The following is a 13,120-nucleotide window of genomic DNA, read 5'->3' as shown; positions in this document are numbered from 1 at the left end:
TCATTTATGTACACAGAACAAAGAGAGCTGCTTTCTGAGTAGGCAGTTTCTTAAGACACCCCCACTTCCCTGCCCCCCAAGCCTCCACAAAACCCCACAGGGGATGGAACCTATTTAACATGCATGGGGGGGGTAGGAATTGAAGAACAAGATATAAAATAATTTAACTCATTATTCCAGATTTCTCACGCCCCTCTCCCTGGTCATTTCTTTGGCCTCTGAAAGTTGAATACATTCAAAAGATTAAACATTAAATATATATATATATATATATACATATATATAATATAATATATATGAAATGGATTTTTAAAAAAAGCTTTTCTTAAGTTAACAAGCTGTTTAGAAATAATACAAACTTAATAAGTGTTGTCCAAAAGAATTCCTCAAGCATGGTCTATATAGTTTGGAAGAAATTTTCTTTCAGGGCTCCCAATATGTAACGGGAACTTAGAAGACCTTGCTAGAATGCTAGGTTTTAATAGGTCGGGGCTGGAACACCCAGACCATATTAAGGTGGACCGCCGTAGGCTTGGACTCTCTGCGAGTCCCCGAAAGGCACAGCGCTGTTTTGCGAGCAGGAGGGGCTAGGCGGCAGCTATACATGATTGAGGTCATGCGCATCCAGCCAATTTGTAAGACGATCCCTCCCGCACTAAGCTGTCGGCAGTCCTTAGCATAGGGGCACACTCAAGCATTCCTGTCAAGTCATCTTGTGAAAGGCTGCCCGCTTCCAGCTTGGCTGGAAAGCGGAACCTTAATAAAACTCACTGAGGTCGGAGGGAAAATAGCAGTTCTCTGCAGATAGGCTAGAGGCTAGGGACGAGGATGTCTACATGCTGCTGACTACAACAGACTGCGTGCTGAACTGTTACACAGAAAGGAAACAATAAATCTCTGCTACTATGCAATAAATATCTCAACTTTTAAAGAAGGGAGCTATCATTCCGGTGAAATAAATTTTGAAAAAAAAATTTTTTGTTAAAGCTACCAAATGAATCCTTTTTTAGGATTCTTCTTTCAGAGCTGACTTAAACCACCACCAAAAAAAAGTATTTTTTTTACATGCAATAAAAAAAAAACCAATACTGGTTAGAGAACGAAGGAAGAAGTAAGGGGGTAGGTTTAAAAAAAAAAAGTTGTGCAGAGGCAGAGAAGGAAGGTGCTGATACCATGACAGTTTTCCTCTCCTTTGCTTTCCTGGCTGCTATTCTGACTCACTTAGGGTGCAGTAATCAACGGCGAAGCCCGGACAGCAGCAGCGGGAGAAGATACAATCGGATTCAGCACGGACAGTGCTCCTACACCTTCATCCTGCCCGAACAGGACTCCAACTGCCGGGAGAGCACCACCGACCAGTACAGCACCAATGCGCTGCAGAGAGATGCGCCTCTCATGGAACCGGATTTCTCTTCCCAGAAACTACAACATCTGGAACATGTGATGGAAAACTATACTCAGTGGCTGCAAAAAGTAAGGACTAACTTTCAGTTTCTCGTTGTTTTCGACTCCTTTTTCCTGGCTTGTCCTGCAGATAAGTTACAGTTTGCTCAACGTGGTGGGGGGAGAAAGGGGAGAAGGAGAGGGGGGGGAGGGTGGGAAGTGAACATTTGTTTACATGTTGCTTGGGGGAAGACAGTGGCACAAGAAACTGCAGAGCAGCTTTCTGTGTGGGACTTCCTTAGCAAGGGAACCAGACTGTTCCAGCTTGTCCCGGATGGCGAGAGGACTGGGGGGCGGGAGGGGAGGTGGTGGTGGTGGGGGTGTCCCTGACCTTAGAGTTGGAGAGTTTGCCGAGATTTTAGTCCAGGTGTACCGCGGTCCCCGCTGACCTGTCAATGATGGCACAAGTTTGGAAATCTGCTTCTCATTTAGGTCTTTGGAATAAATGTCACTAAAACATGCCTCCCTGTTCTAACTGTCAGCACCTAAATTGAAAAGCAATAATTTCTAGGAAGAAGTTTTGTTTTGTTTTTCAGGCGAGGATGGAATGACTACAACCTTTTCTTTTTTGAGTGTGTGTGTGTGTGGGGGGGTTGAAGGGGGAAAATCAAATATTCCTCAAATCTCTTTGAGTGGCTCCAAAGAAAAGTGTCATTCTTTTAAATTCTGACGAAATAAATATAAAGTAACAATGTAAAGTGCAATAGTGAAAATTGCAAATGTCTAATTTCTAGAAATGATCTTGAAAGGTAATGTAACCAATTCTATTCTATGATAATTCTAAGTTTGAGAGAACGGCAATATCAGAGATTTTAAGGTAGACGTCATTAAGGATGGGTTATCTGAGGGGAATCTTGAACGGATAATCAAGCAGCTATTGGTTGCAAATTTAGCAGTGCACCTGCAGAGGCTAAGATGTAGTGTCTTAGTTCTGGAGTTCTGGAGTGATACTTTTTTGTTTCTTGGCACAACTGTTAAGTTTACTTGTAATGAGCAAGATTAAAGAAATGGAGAATGCTATTACCTCCTTTAGAACAAATGTTGCGTGAAATTATTCTAGTTTTTAAAATCACATTGAACGAGTGGATATAACTAGACATCGAAGGCTGACTATTTGAGGGTCTTAACTGAAGGTATCTTTGGAAATTGTATCACTTTAATGGCTGTGTCTTATGCTGTGGTTTTCCTCCTATAGCAGGAGAGGATTTTTACTGATTGTGTGAGACTGACCCTACTATTCCTCCAGGTTTCAGTGAAATGTTTTAACTGTAAGGAGACTGTATTTATGCATCTTGGCATTTGATATCACAATATTTATGTCATTGCTTAGAAAACAGAGATCAGAATTCAACCAGATTTCTCTAGTCATGTCAGCATTTTAAAACCTTTGAACAGAAATGTGATGGAAAAAGAGAATGCTTTTCGTGTGTGTGTGTGTGTGTGTGTGTGTGTGTGTGTGTGTGTGTGTGGTCACACTTATTGAGTAAATTGCCTTCATGCCTTCGAGGTTTGTTGTTCTGCTTTTGTCCACTAGGGACTGAACTAAGATCACGGTTGCTTTTCTTGGCATGCTAAAAAAAAACCTCAGAGTAACAGACCTAGGATTTTAAAGTCTAGAATTGTAACTAGTTCTCTTACCTATACAAGTGCACATCAGCAGGCTACAGGGAAAAAAAAAGTTGACGAGGAGAGTGGTTTTCTGAGCCATTCATCATTAGTAATCTTCATATAAGTATGAGGCAAAATCTGACACCCAACCTGAAGAGAGAAGCCGGGGTAATCCCTCTCTACTTATTTGTCTCCTGGTTCAAGAGGGAGGCCGAGAGTGGGAAATGAATCTGACTTATACATTATCCCAGTTACTAATATACCCTTCCACTCTCCTTTTAGAACTGGTTATTGCAAAAGTATTTTCTGTTATATATTTAAAAAAACAAATGCAAATTTTGCTTAGAATATTTCAAACATAAGTGTGATATAAAAAGATAAACTTGGATATGATTATATAAACATAGTAAATTATATTTTTGATTCCGTGCATTTAATAACAAGAAGGATAACTATTAGTAGACTACTACTAATTGAAGATTCAAATTCAGCAAGTATTCCCTATCAATAAATGTTTTGCTCGATGATTCTTTAGAATAGGAAAAGTGGTAATTATTTGAAAAAACAAAACATCAGCTTTTATTTGTGGAAAGTTCTTTCCCATAATATTTTTCTGTAATTTGGATATATAGGCAATCTTAACATTAACATGTGAACTTGGCTGTAATATTCATTCAAATGACATTAAATTATTCTATTTAATAATTGATCATGTACAAATTTACTGTATTTTTTCAAACATTGCCTAGAATGTTGAGGAATGACATATGTGAATCTGCTCTTTCAAACTTTCATTTATTAAAAATAAATATAAAATATTTGAGTGCATTCACCTTTAGCCCCTATAAATAAAATGGATTGTTTACTGAAAATATTCCTACAATGGTCAGCAGTTTCTCTTGAGTGTGGTAGGATGAAATTTGCATATCTCTTGTCAGTGTTAATTGAATGGAGGATCAAATAATTATCTAAATGTTTCCAATAGGGTCTAGTAAGAAAAAAAAATTACTTAACCTTAGTATCTTCCTAGAAGGAAGGATCTTCCCTTAAACTTCCCTTAAAAGGATATTTTTCTTCATTTAAAGTTAGGTTCTCTTCTCATTTTATGTGATAAATTCATGTGCATAATTCAAGTGAAAATGTTTTTATATGATGTAGTAGTGTGTTTGATCATCATCATTTTAACTGCTGATGCTTTATTGATAATATTTTCATTTTATATCAAATGCAAATGAGTATCAATGAATTTGTTGAAGTATATTGTCTCATAACCATCCATATGTTGCGATTTCAAATGGTAATTTTGGAATAAATTAATATATTTTATATTATTATTCATTTAAATTGCCACAGTTATAGAAAATGTTTTATTTTTTACTCTTCCATATGCTATAGTGAAAGCTACAGATATAACTTTCAACTAATTATATTGTTCAGCAAAACTGATTTAAATGATGTAATCAGCTGAAGTTGAAATGTATTCAAAGATGAAATAGAAAAAACAGAAGATAATTATATGACTTCATAAAATTCTATGGCATGCAATATCTTAAAAGATTTGACTATAGAATTCATTTCTGTTTGTCATTAGTATTGGGTTGTATGAGTTTACAAGCTGTCATCATTCTATTCCAGTAATTCACATTATATTCTTCTATAATGGGTTTTCCAGCATTCTCAAAATATGCTATTTTAAGAAAGTGAAGCAATATTAATATTCATGCTCATTGTCATTTGTATCTACTTTGTGTATATTTCATATGAGTTATAGTGGGGGAAGGGAAAGTTATCATTTGAGTCAATTGGAAAGTAAAATAGTAAAGGGAATGAATACTGATTGCTATGGATATTAATTTGTATGTTCATATTTCTTCAAGAAGCACCCCTTTGCCACATTAAGACTTCTATCTACACCATAATGAGGTAGGTAGGTAGAATTAACTCCATTTGACAGATGAAAACAACTTGAGACCGAAGTGTGAACAAAATTACACAAGGTAACATATGCACATAGTGAATGGTACTTCTGTAGGAATCTAGGTTTTATTTTCCCTTAATATTTGGCCTATAGTCATTACCAAATAGAAGAGAGCTACTGAGGCTGGACTGGTAATGTAAAAATACCAGATACTGTCTGCTACTTTTTTGTGCTTTCTATGATGCATTAAATTGGAGTGAGATCTAGCTCACCTCTCTCTAGCTATCCCATAACTGAAATTCAGGAGTATGTTTCTCTGGATTACAAGATGCATTAAAATGTATCTATGCATCCCTTGTTTATTTGCCTTTTAATATCAAATTACAAAGATTTTAAAGATCTCTAATATTCAAGAACTGAAGTTCTTAACGTGTGTGTGTGTGTGTGTGTGTGTGTGTGTGTGTGTGTGAGATATGTGGATCCCTTTGGCAATCTGGTGAAATTTATAAGAATTTTATAAGAACTTATAAGAATCACATTTCATTTTCAAATGAATGAAATGAAATAAAATAAAAAGGATTACATAAGAAACAAAAGATTAATGAAAATAAAGATAAATATGTTGTTTTTTTCTCCTATTCAAGTGCACAGACCCTCAAGAATCTCTCTGTGGATGTCTCCTATTGATTCCAGGTTAAGAATCCATTTTGGAATCTTCAGGATTGAACAAGTCTTTCTTTTCAATGCCTTATAAAATGTATCGTTTGGGTTAAACTGTAGGAATTTCAACCATAAAACAACAACAACAACCCACAACTTCCACTTTTTGTTTGGTAGCATCCTGGTTTTAATGGGCAAAGATATGCATATTCCTTTTTAAAAATTTACCAACTGATGATCATCAGATAAAACGATTAACATGAATGGTCACCTAGGAAAAAAGTAAAAAAATTGTTTTTTCAAGAGTTCTGAATTATATATGTATGTAGGAGGCACTGTGAAGTGGTTTATAAAGTGCTGTTATCCCAATTTACATTTGAGGAAACTGAGGCCAACCAGGGTTAAATTACTTGCTGAAATCAGAGTAGTCAGTGTCCAAGGTCAAGTTTAAAGACTTTTGTCTGCAGACCCAGTGCCTGATCCAGTATGCAACTTACAGTGGAAAGAATCTTACAGAAACTCAGTTCAAATTCTGGTTTTGCTATTTATTACCTGTGCTACTTGGAACAAGTTACTTAAACTCACTGAACTTTAGTTTTCTGCTCTGTAAAAATCCTGGAATTGGACCATAAGTAACGTTAAGTTAATTCTCAGTTCTCAATCTATTATCTTAATTCATTTAGGACAGGAGTAAGTTCTGCTTTGCATATAGTATGTATTATCTTCAATTTAGTTTCCTAACTGAACAAGAAATTTCAAATATATGTCTAGATATCTATTCCCTTTTTTCTATAATTTTTTACAGTTTCATTCAAATTTAACTGTAGTTTCAAATGTGAAGAACACATTCCAAATCACCTGTTATGTTCAAAATTTCTTACCTATTAAAATCTAATAAAAATTATCTCATGGAAGTAGGTGTAAAATGGTAATTTAAACAGATCTTGCCTAAGAATTGGAGTTTGAATCCATATAGTTGATTCATACATAATAGTGCAGTATGAACCATTTAAAATATTAGAGATTTGGTTTTAGTCAATGATTGTTTTTAAAGAAAATAACTGGAAAAGAATCATTGTTGGTGATGGAAATCAGGTATATGGCATGGAGAACTGGGTACGTGGTCTCCTTATAAGGCTGTTCTTCATCCCTAGTATAGGGGAGGATGCCCTTCCAAACTTCACCCCATCCCCTGTATAATTTTCAATGATTTTTAGAACTCAAGACAATTATTCTCATCCAAGTTTAGCATCCTGGGAGTTGGCATTCATATCCACTGATGTAATGTTAGCTCGAAATACTAACATGGACCTGAAAAATTAGAGCAACAAATAGGAAAAATTGAGGCCCACACTGTGGTCCCTTCCCTCTCACTTATGAGAACCTTGTAATTTGCCAGAAAGTGAATCACCCAGTTTCTAGCTATTTTTCTATAGTTACAAAGAGGCATAGCGATATTGATCATGCTTTTTATGCATTGGGTGTCTTGAAAATGCTGGAGAAAGCCATGTTTGTTTATCCATCCAAAATATAATTTTATACATTCCAGAATATATCCTGTCCCTCTATTATATGTCCCGTGCACTTGTAGAAGTTGTGTTTTGCTCTGGGTTGGCTCTTTTTAATACAAGGAAACTTAGTAGTCTTTTCCTGGTTGTGTCCTTTGCTTAGAAACTCACCCTAATTACCATCTGAGTCATTCTTTCCTTTTGTTCCAATACAAGATTATCTTTTGCAATGAAGATTGAAAGCTCTGAGCTCCCTCTTTCTCTGGCTGCCTGCTTCAGAAAGTGAATGGGTGGGTGAGGGCCCGTGGTGTTTAGGTCTCTATACAGAACATACAAAAGCTAGGAGCCTCCACTTTACAGGAGATGAGATTCTAAAGAAATGAGACACAGAGGATTAGGACCTTTTTATAGTTAGAGATTATTGGAAAGTATAAATTTTGGTTGAAAGTGCTCCCTTCTTCCTAATATTCATATTTTTGAACTCCAAGAATTGGAATGGAGGACATGGGAGGGAAAAGAATTTGGTTAATTTTAGGTATCAGAAATTTATTTTTCTAACCATTGCCTTGAACAATATTGAAAAGATTCTTTGATGAAATAGGTTTTTGTAGTATGTTCAGAATAAGCAAAAAAGATGTCTTTGACAACCAGAAATAAAAGTATTATCTAGGTGTACAGATGAAATTCACTATGGGTAGTAATTCTACCAATAATGTTTCATAGGCACTTACATTTTTATAATAGCATCATAGAATCAAATGTGAAAGAATATTGGAGCAGAATCAAAAGATGGACATTCTAGTCCTGGCTCTCTCACTGTTTACTGACTGTGATTTACCTTGCTTGTGACGATCAAAAATTCAGTAAATCTCTTTTGATTTTCATTTTCTTCATTTTTGCAATCTGAATAAAATATCATTTCTGTGGATTTTGTCAATCTCATGGCTTTGTGAAAATAAAATCACTTAAGGTATATGAAAATGCCTTAGGAAATGAAAAGTATAATTTGCCACATAGTAAGGACTTATGAAGGAGGCAATGGAGACATAATAGAGGAAGAGCTGGTCTTAGAGTGAGAAATACTTGGGTTTAACTATAACACATACTGGCTATTTGACCCTGGGCAAAAATCACTTAACCTCTTCATGCCCTAGACAACTCTCTCAGGATATAAGTGGAAGGACACGTGCCCATTTGTATTGGAAGAGGATTTTTTTCTCTTTTGATGTTCCCTAAAGAAATGACATCATAGGTCAAAAACACAGGCAAAAAAGTCATTTTCATTATTACCATTGTGATTACTTAGAAAATCTCATTTCTAGTGAGGAAGTAATCACTTGAAGAAAAAACAGCTATTATATTACAATCTGTCTAAAGAATTCTATATTAGCAATTCTATATTATTATATAAATTTGGTCTGAAATGTTAAAACAGTTATGTATTTTTTGCACAGACCACAGACCCTAAAGCAAATTAGCTCTTAAGCCTCTGCAAACTTTTAATGTTCATTGATATCAAGATATATCAGTAGTAATGTGCTGTTGAATACATATATTTGGCAGCAATTTTAACAGCTAGCATATTTTTTGAGTTTACATTTACATCTAGCCTTAGAGGTAGTTAGGAAAACTTTTAGTAGATGTACAATTTTATTGAAATGTACAAATTTAGTAGGACAAGATTGTTTACTCTTAGGGATTTTTGAACTGATTATCCAATTTATCCAGTTTATAAACTTTCTAGGTCCTTAGAATCAGCTTTTCCTTTTAAAAATTACTTCCTTTTCCTCTGAATTACTGCTTATAGATGTTTTTGTTGAGGTTGTGTGATAAATGTGGTTGATAAAATGCTGAACTTCTAATCCAGAAGACAAAGTTATATCCTGTCTCTAAAACTTACTTGTTAAGGGCAAGCTTATTTATTATGGGCAAACCACTTAACTTCTGAATCAGTTTCTTCATTTGTAAAATGTATATGATGATACCTGAATTTCCTACCTTTATTAAGTTGTAAGGCTCAAATGAGATTATGTATGTAATTATTTCACCTTAAAGAGAAAGTTTTGAAATGAAAGATTTTGTGATAAATTATCAATGAAAGGTTTCTTGTAGAGTAAATATTGTTGAGTCAGAAAGTCAGAAAGTTTACCTGAGTTCAAATCTTACTCCTAATACCAGTGGTTTGATGGCAAACAACTTGATCATATTAAGCAACTTATTTTGACTCAATAGTACCTTCATAGAGGGTTGAAGGAAATTTCTTGCTCTTAGAAAAATAGATGATATTTCTATAATGCTTTGTGGGTTGCAAAAATCTTTATTTTATTGTCTCTCTTCATCAAAACAACCTCGTGAAATATGTGACAGTTATCCTCATTTTACAAATGAAGAAATTGGGGTTCAAAAAGATTCGACTGCTTCTATAGCCAGTAAGTGTCAGAGGTGGGATTTGAAACCCAGTTTTTTCCTGACTTTGAGGTTAGTATTATGTCTCATATCAGTATAGAATTAGTCTTTTAAGCCCTGTCCTATACTTTATCCTGTAGGTGTTCATCATACTTTCAGAATAGAATCCCTTCAGGCTGGCATTCATATATAATATACTTTCATCTTTTCCACATATACCAGATAGTGCTTGACCTGTAGCTTGGACTCGTTAAGTATTTTATTTTTAATTGGCTATGGTGCCTATCTATTGTAAATTTTCTACTAGGTCATAGCCTCTTCCTGCTTTTATTGAAAATTAGAAGATAAAACATAATCAGTATTAATTTTGCTACTTTTCATTTGTTCTATCTGGTTAAAAAAAGTTTTATGCAGAGAAAATGTATATCTCTTGGTTAAATTGAGTTGAAATAATTAAATATTATTTGCATAATTCAACCATATGTGATTTTCTTTGTTAAAGTTAACAGAGTAATTCATAATTTACCTGTATGTATAAAAAGGATAAGGGAAATATACCAAATTATACTCCTAAATTATAAACATATATACACAAATAAATTATTAATGTTTCAAAGATTTACAAAGTGTCATACCTTTTTACATTTGATCCTTCCAATAACTTTATATAGTCAGAGAAGTATTAACCTCATTCAAAAGGAAAAAGTTAAAGATCAGACAGGTTTAAGTGATTTGCCCAGGGTCACACAAATAGGCTAATGGGCATTAGATTTGAATAATTATTTGAAGAAATTGTTCTAGGATCAGTTGTGCTCTATTCACTTATAAATCCAAACAAAAGTTCTCCTACTTTATTATTATCATAATCACATCATAATTATTGTAGAGAAAGATTTCAGGGTGGGAGGTAGGACTGGCTTATGGGGAGGATGAAAAACAAAGAAGAAAAGGTGATCTCCTTCTCTGTAAAATGAAGGCGTTGGACTAGATGATCCCTAAATCCCTTCCAGTTTTGACAGACTATGATCTTATTCTCCAAAGTAAGTGAATAATGGAGCAAATTTTCTGCATTAGTCATTACTTTTTTAGGAAGTCATGTATCTGGTGCTGCTTTCCTGCCTGAGGTTGATCTGATGTCTGCCAGATAACTCACTAACCAAACAAAGCAAACATTTCTCTCTTGGTATCTCCAGAATGTCTTTTAAACAACTGCCTATGTCAGTTTTTATTCATCCTTTTCTTTAATCTCCTGAAAGAATGAATCCATCAGATCCTCAATGAGTAGGGGAGGTCCTTCAGATTCCAGAGACCATTGGACTTAACTCATAATGGTCTTTCTCTTTATCAATCTAATGCCCCTTCTTCTACTTCTGTACCCCTTCCTCCTCCACCACCTCCACCTCCTTCTCCTTCTCCTCTTCTCCCCTCTGTCTTTTTTTTTTTGGTTTTTGCAAGGCAATGGGGTTAAGTGACTTAGCCAAGGTCACACAGCTAGGTAATTATTAAGTATCTGAGACTGGATTTGAACTCAGATCTTCCTGACTCCTGGGCTGGTGCTCTATCCGTCTAGCTGCCCCTTCTCCCCTCTTTCTTAAATAGTGAGGTAATACACTAGATAGGATGCAGGAGTTAGGAAGACCTGGGTTCAAATCTAACCTCACAAACTTACTGTGTAGTCTTGAGCAAGTCACTTAACCTATTCCCCTTAGTTTCCTCACCTGTAAAATGCAGATGATGATAATGATTATAATGCCTACCTGTCACAGTTGTGAGGTAACATTTGAAAAACACTTAGCGCATTGCCCAATATAAAGTAGAGGCCTTATAAATGCTTAGTTTTTCTTTCTAGCTCTCCTCTTTTTCCTCCTTCCTATTCCATATTATTTTTCCCCTCTCCTCATCTCTCTCCCTTTTTCTCTCTCTCAGTCCTCTTTCCTCCCCTTTTCTCTAGCTCCTTTATCTTTGTCTGCCTTTTTGCCTATTTGTTTCTTCCATAATCTTCTTTCTCCCCACCCCAGCCAATCAAACTTCTCCCCAAATATTGTCCCAGCATCTTCTGGGAGGATTGACTCCCTCACTAAATTAAGTGTGACACCCTAGGTGGTGCTTTGGATGGAAGTAGAATAGATGGGTTTTCCCTCCCCTCCCACATGCCTGTTAACAGACCGTGGAATCACACGTCTGCAACCCCTTTCAGAGGCATCTCTTTAGAGGCACCATCACATGAAGTCACAGAGCTTAATTGAGTCTGACTATTTTTTAAAAAAAATTCCAAAACACAAAGAAAGGCTTACAATTGCTCTACACAGGGTGAAACTGCTTACTCAAAAGATCTTCCGTTCTATTTAATGACCCCCTTTTGGATATCTGTGTATGCAACCCTGATTTGAAAAGCAAAGGACACATTCTCCTGTTTGAAACATTATTTGCATGCACTTTCTCTTGTGGGTCATTCAGATAACTGTAAAAATTAGGAGAATAGATCTTTTTTTCCCCCCTCAAGGCAATGAAATCTTATCTCACTTCCTATTTTATTTATCATTGTCCCTTTTAATTAAAATGTTTCTGGTATTTTGTACAAAAGCCAAGAAAACAGCCACTTGCAAGGCAAGTATGATAGCTACTTTTTTTCTGTGCATGAACACAGAGGCCTGAATGAAAGCACATGGTAGTTGCCCTCCCAGACATTGTGTCAGGCAGAAGACTCCAAAAAAATGCAGCCTTTTGCTCCTAGACTGCAAGAGCCTCTAAAAGACAGATAACTAGGAGAAAAAGGAGAGAGAGACAGACAGATGGACAGTAAGACAGACAGTCAGAGAGAGAGAGAGAGAGAGACAGACAGTGAGCTGTGTGTAGTTGGGGATAAAGAAATCTCAAATGAATCTCATTCTCATTCCACCCCTCCCCCTCCCCAATCCTTTTTCTTTGGTTCCCCACAGAGGAGAAGAAAATAGAAGAAACAAAACAGCATTCCTGGGGCGGGGGGGGGGGGGGGGGGGGGGGGGGGGGCTTCTTCACCCATATTGAAGGCTAGGAAAAAATGGAACCTCTCCAAAGAGACAACATTTATTTTCCCTTAATGGAACCCTCTCAGTATCTGAGAGACAAATCAAGTCTAATTCTCTTTTGGAAGGAAATGGATCACCCTTCTTTGCCACTGCTGCTGATTCATCTGAACATAGGGGTTGGATGGAATATATGCTCTGAATTTTAAAAATGTATTCCTTCTCTTATTATATTCCCTCCCTATTCATTTTCATACACATACCAGTTTTTTAGTCTTGAAGGACAAGTTCCAGGAAGGGCAATTACTTATCAAGTTTAGGGGTAAGAATGTTTTAAAAACAACCAACAATATCAATCAAATAGATTCATTCATTCATTCATTCATTGGTCATTTTTATGTACTAGGCATTGTGCTAAACTCTGGAGAAAGGTAAAAAAACAACAGACCCTGCCTTCAAGAAACTTAGATTCTAATGGGGAAGACATGATTGAAATAACTAAATATATATAAAAGATATATATATATATATATATATATATATATATATATATATATATATACAGAGTAGAT

At 35.6% G+C, this 13,120-nt stretch overlaps 1 protein-coding gene across 2 annotated transcripts in view; it reads left to right on the top strand.

The window, feature by feature from the left end:
• Nucleotides 1-569: 569 nt before the first annotated feature.
• Nucleotides 570-13,120, top strand: part of ANGPT1 (angiopoietin 1) — a 327,983-nt gene continuing 315,432 nt past the window's right edge. The window contains exon 1 of one of the 2 annotated variants that reach the window (XM_074201075.1): nt 570-1,473. In XM_074201075.1, the coding sequence (XP_074057176.1) occupies nt 1,174-1,473 (300 nt within the window). In that variant the 5' untranslated portion in view covers nt 570-1,173. The remainder of the gene's footprint in view (nt 1,474-13,120) is intronic. The other variant, XM_074201074.1, reaches the window with a different exon arrangement.

This window comes from Macrotis lagotis, chromosome X (assembly GCF_037893015.1).
Source record: "Macrotis lagotis isolate mMagLag1 chromosome X, bilby.v1.9.chrom.fasta, whole genome shotgun sequence".
NCBI lineage: Eukaryota > Metazoa > Chordata > Mammalia > Peramelemorphia > Peramelidae > Macrotis > Macrotis lagotis.
Note: the sequence above shows the minus strand (reverse complement) of the source record. Positions and strands in the feature narration are given on the sequence as shown.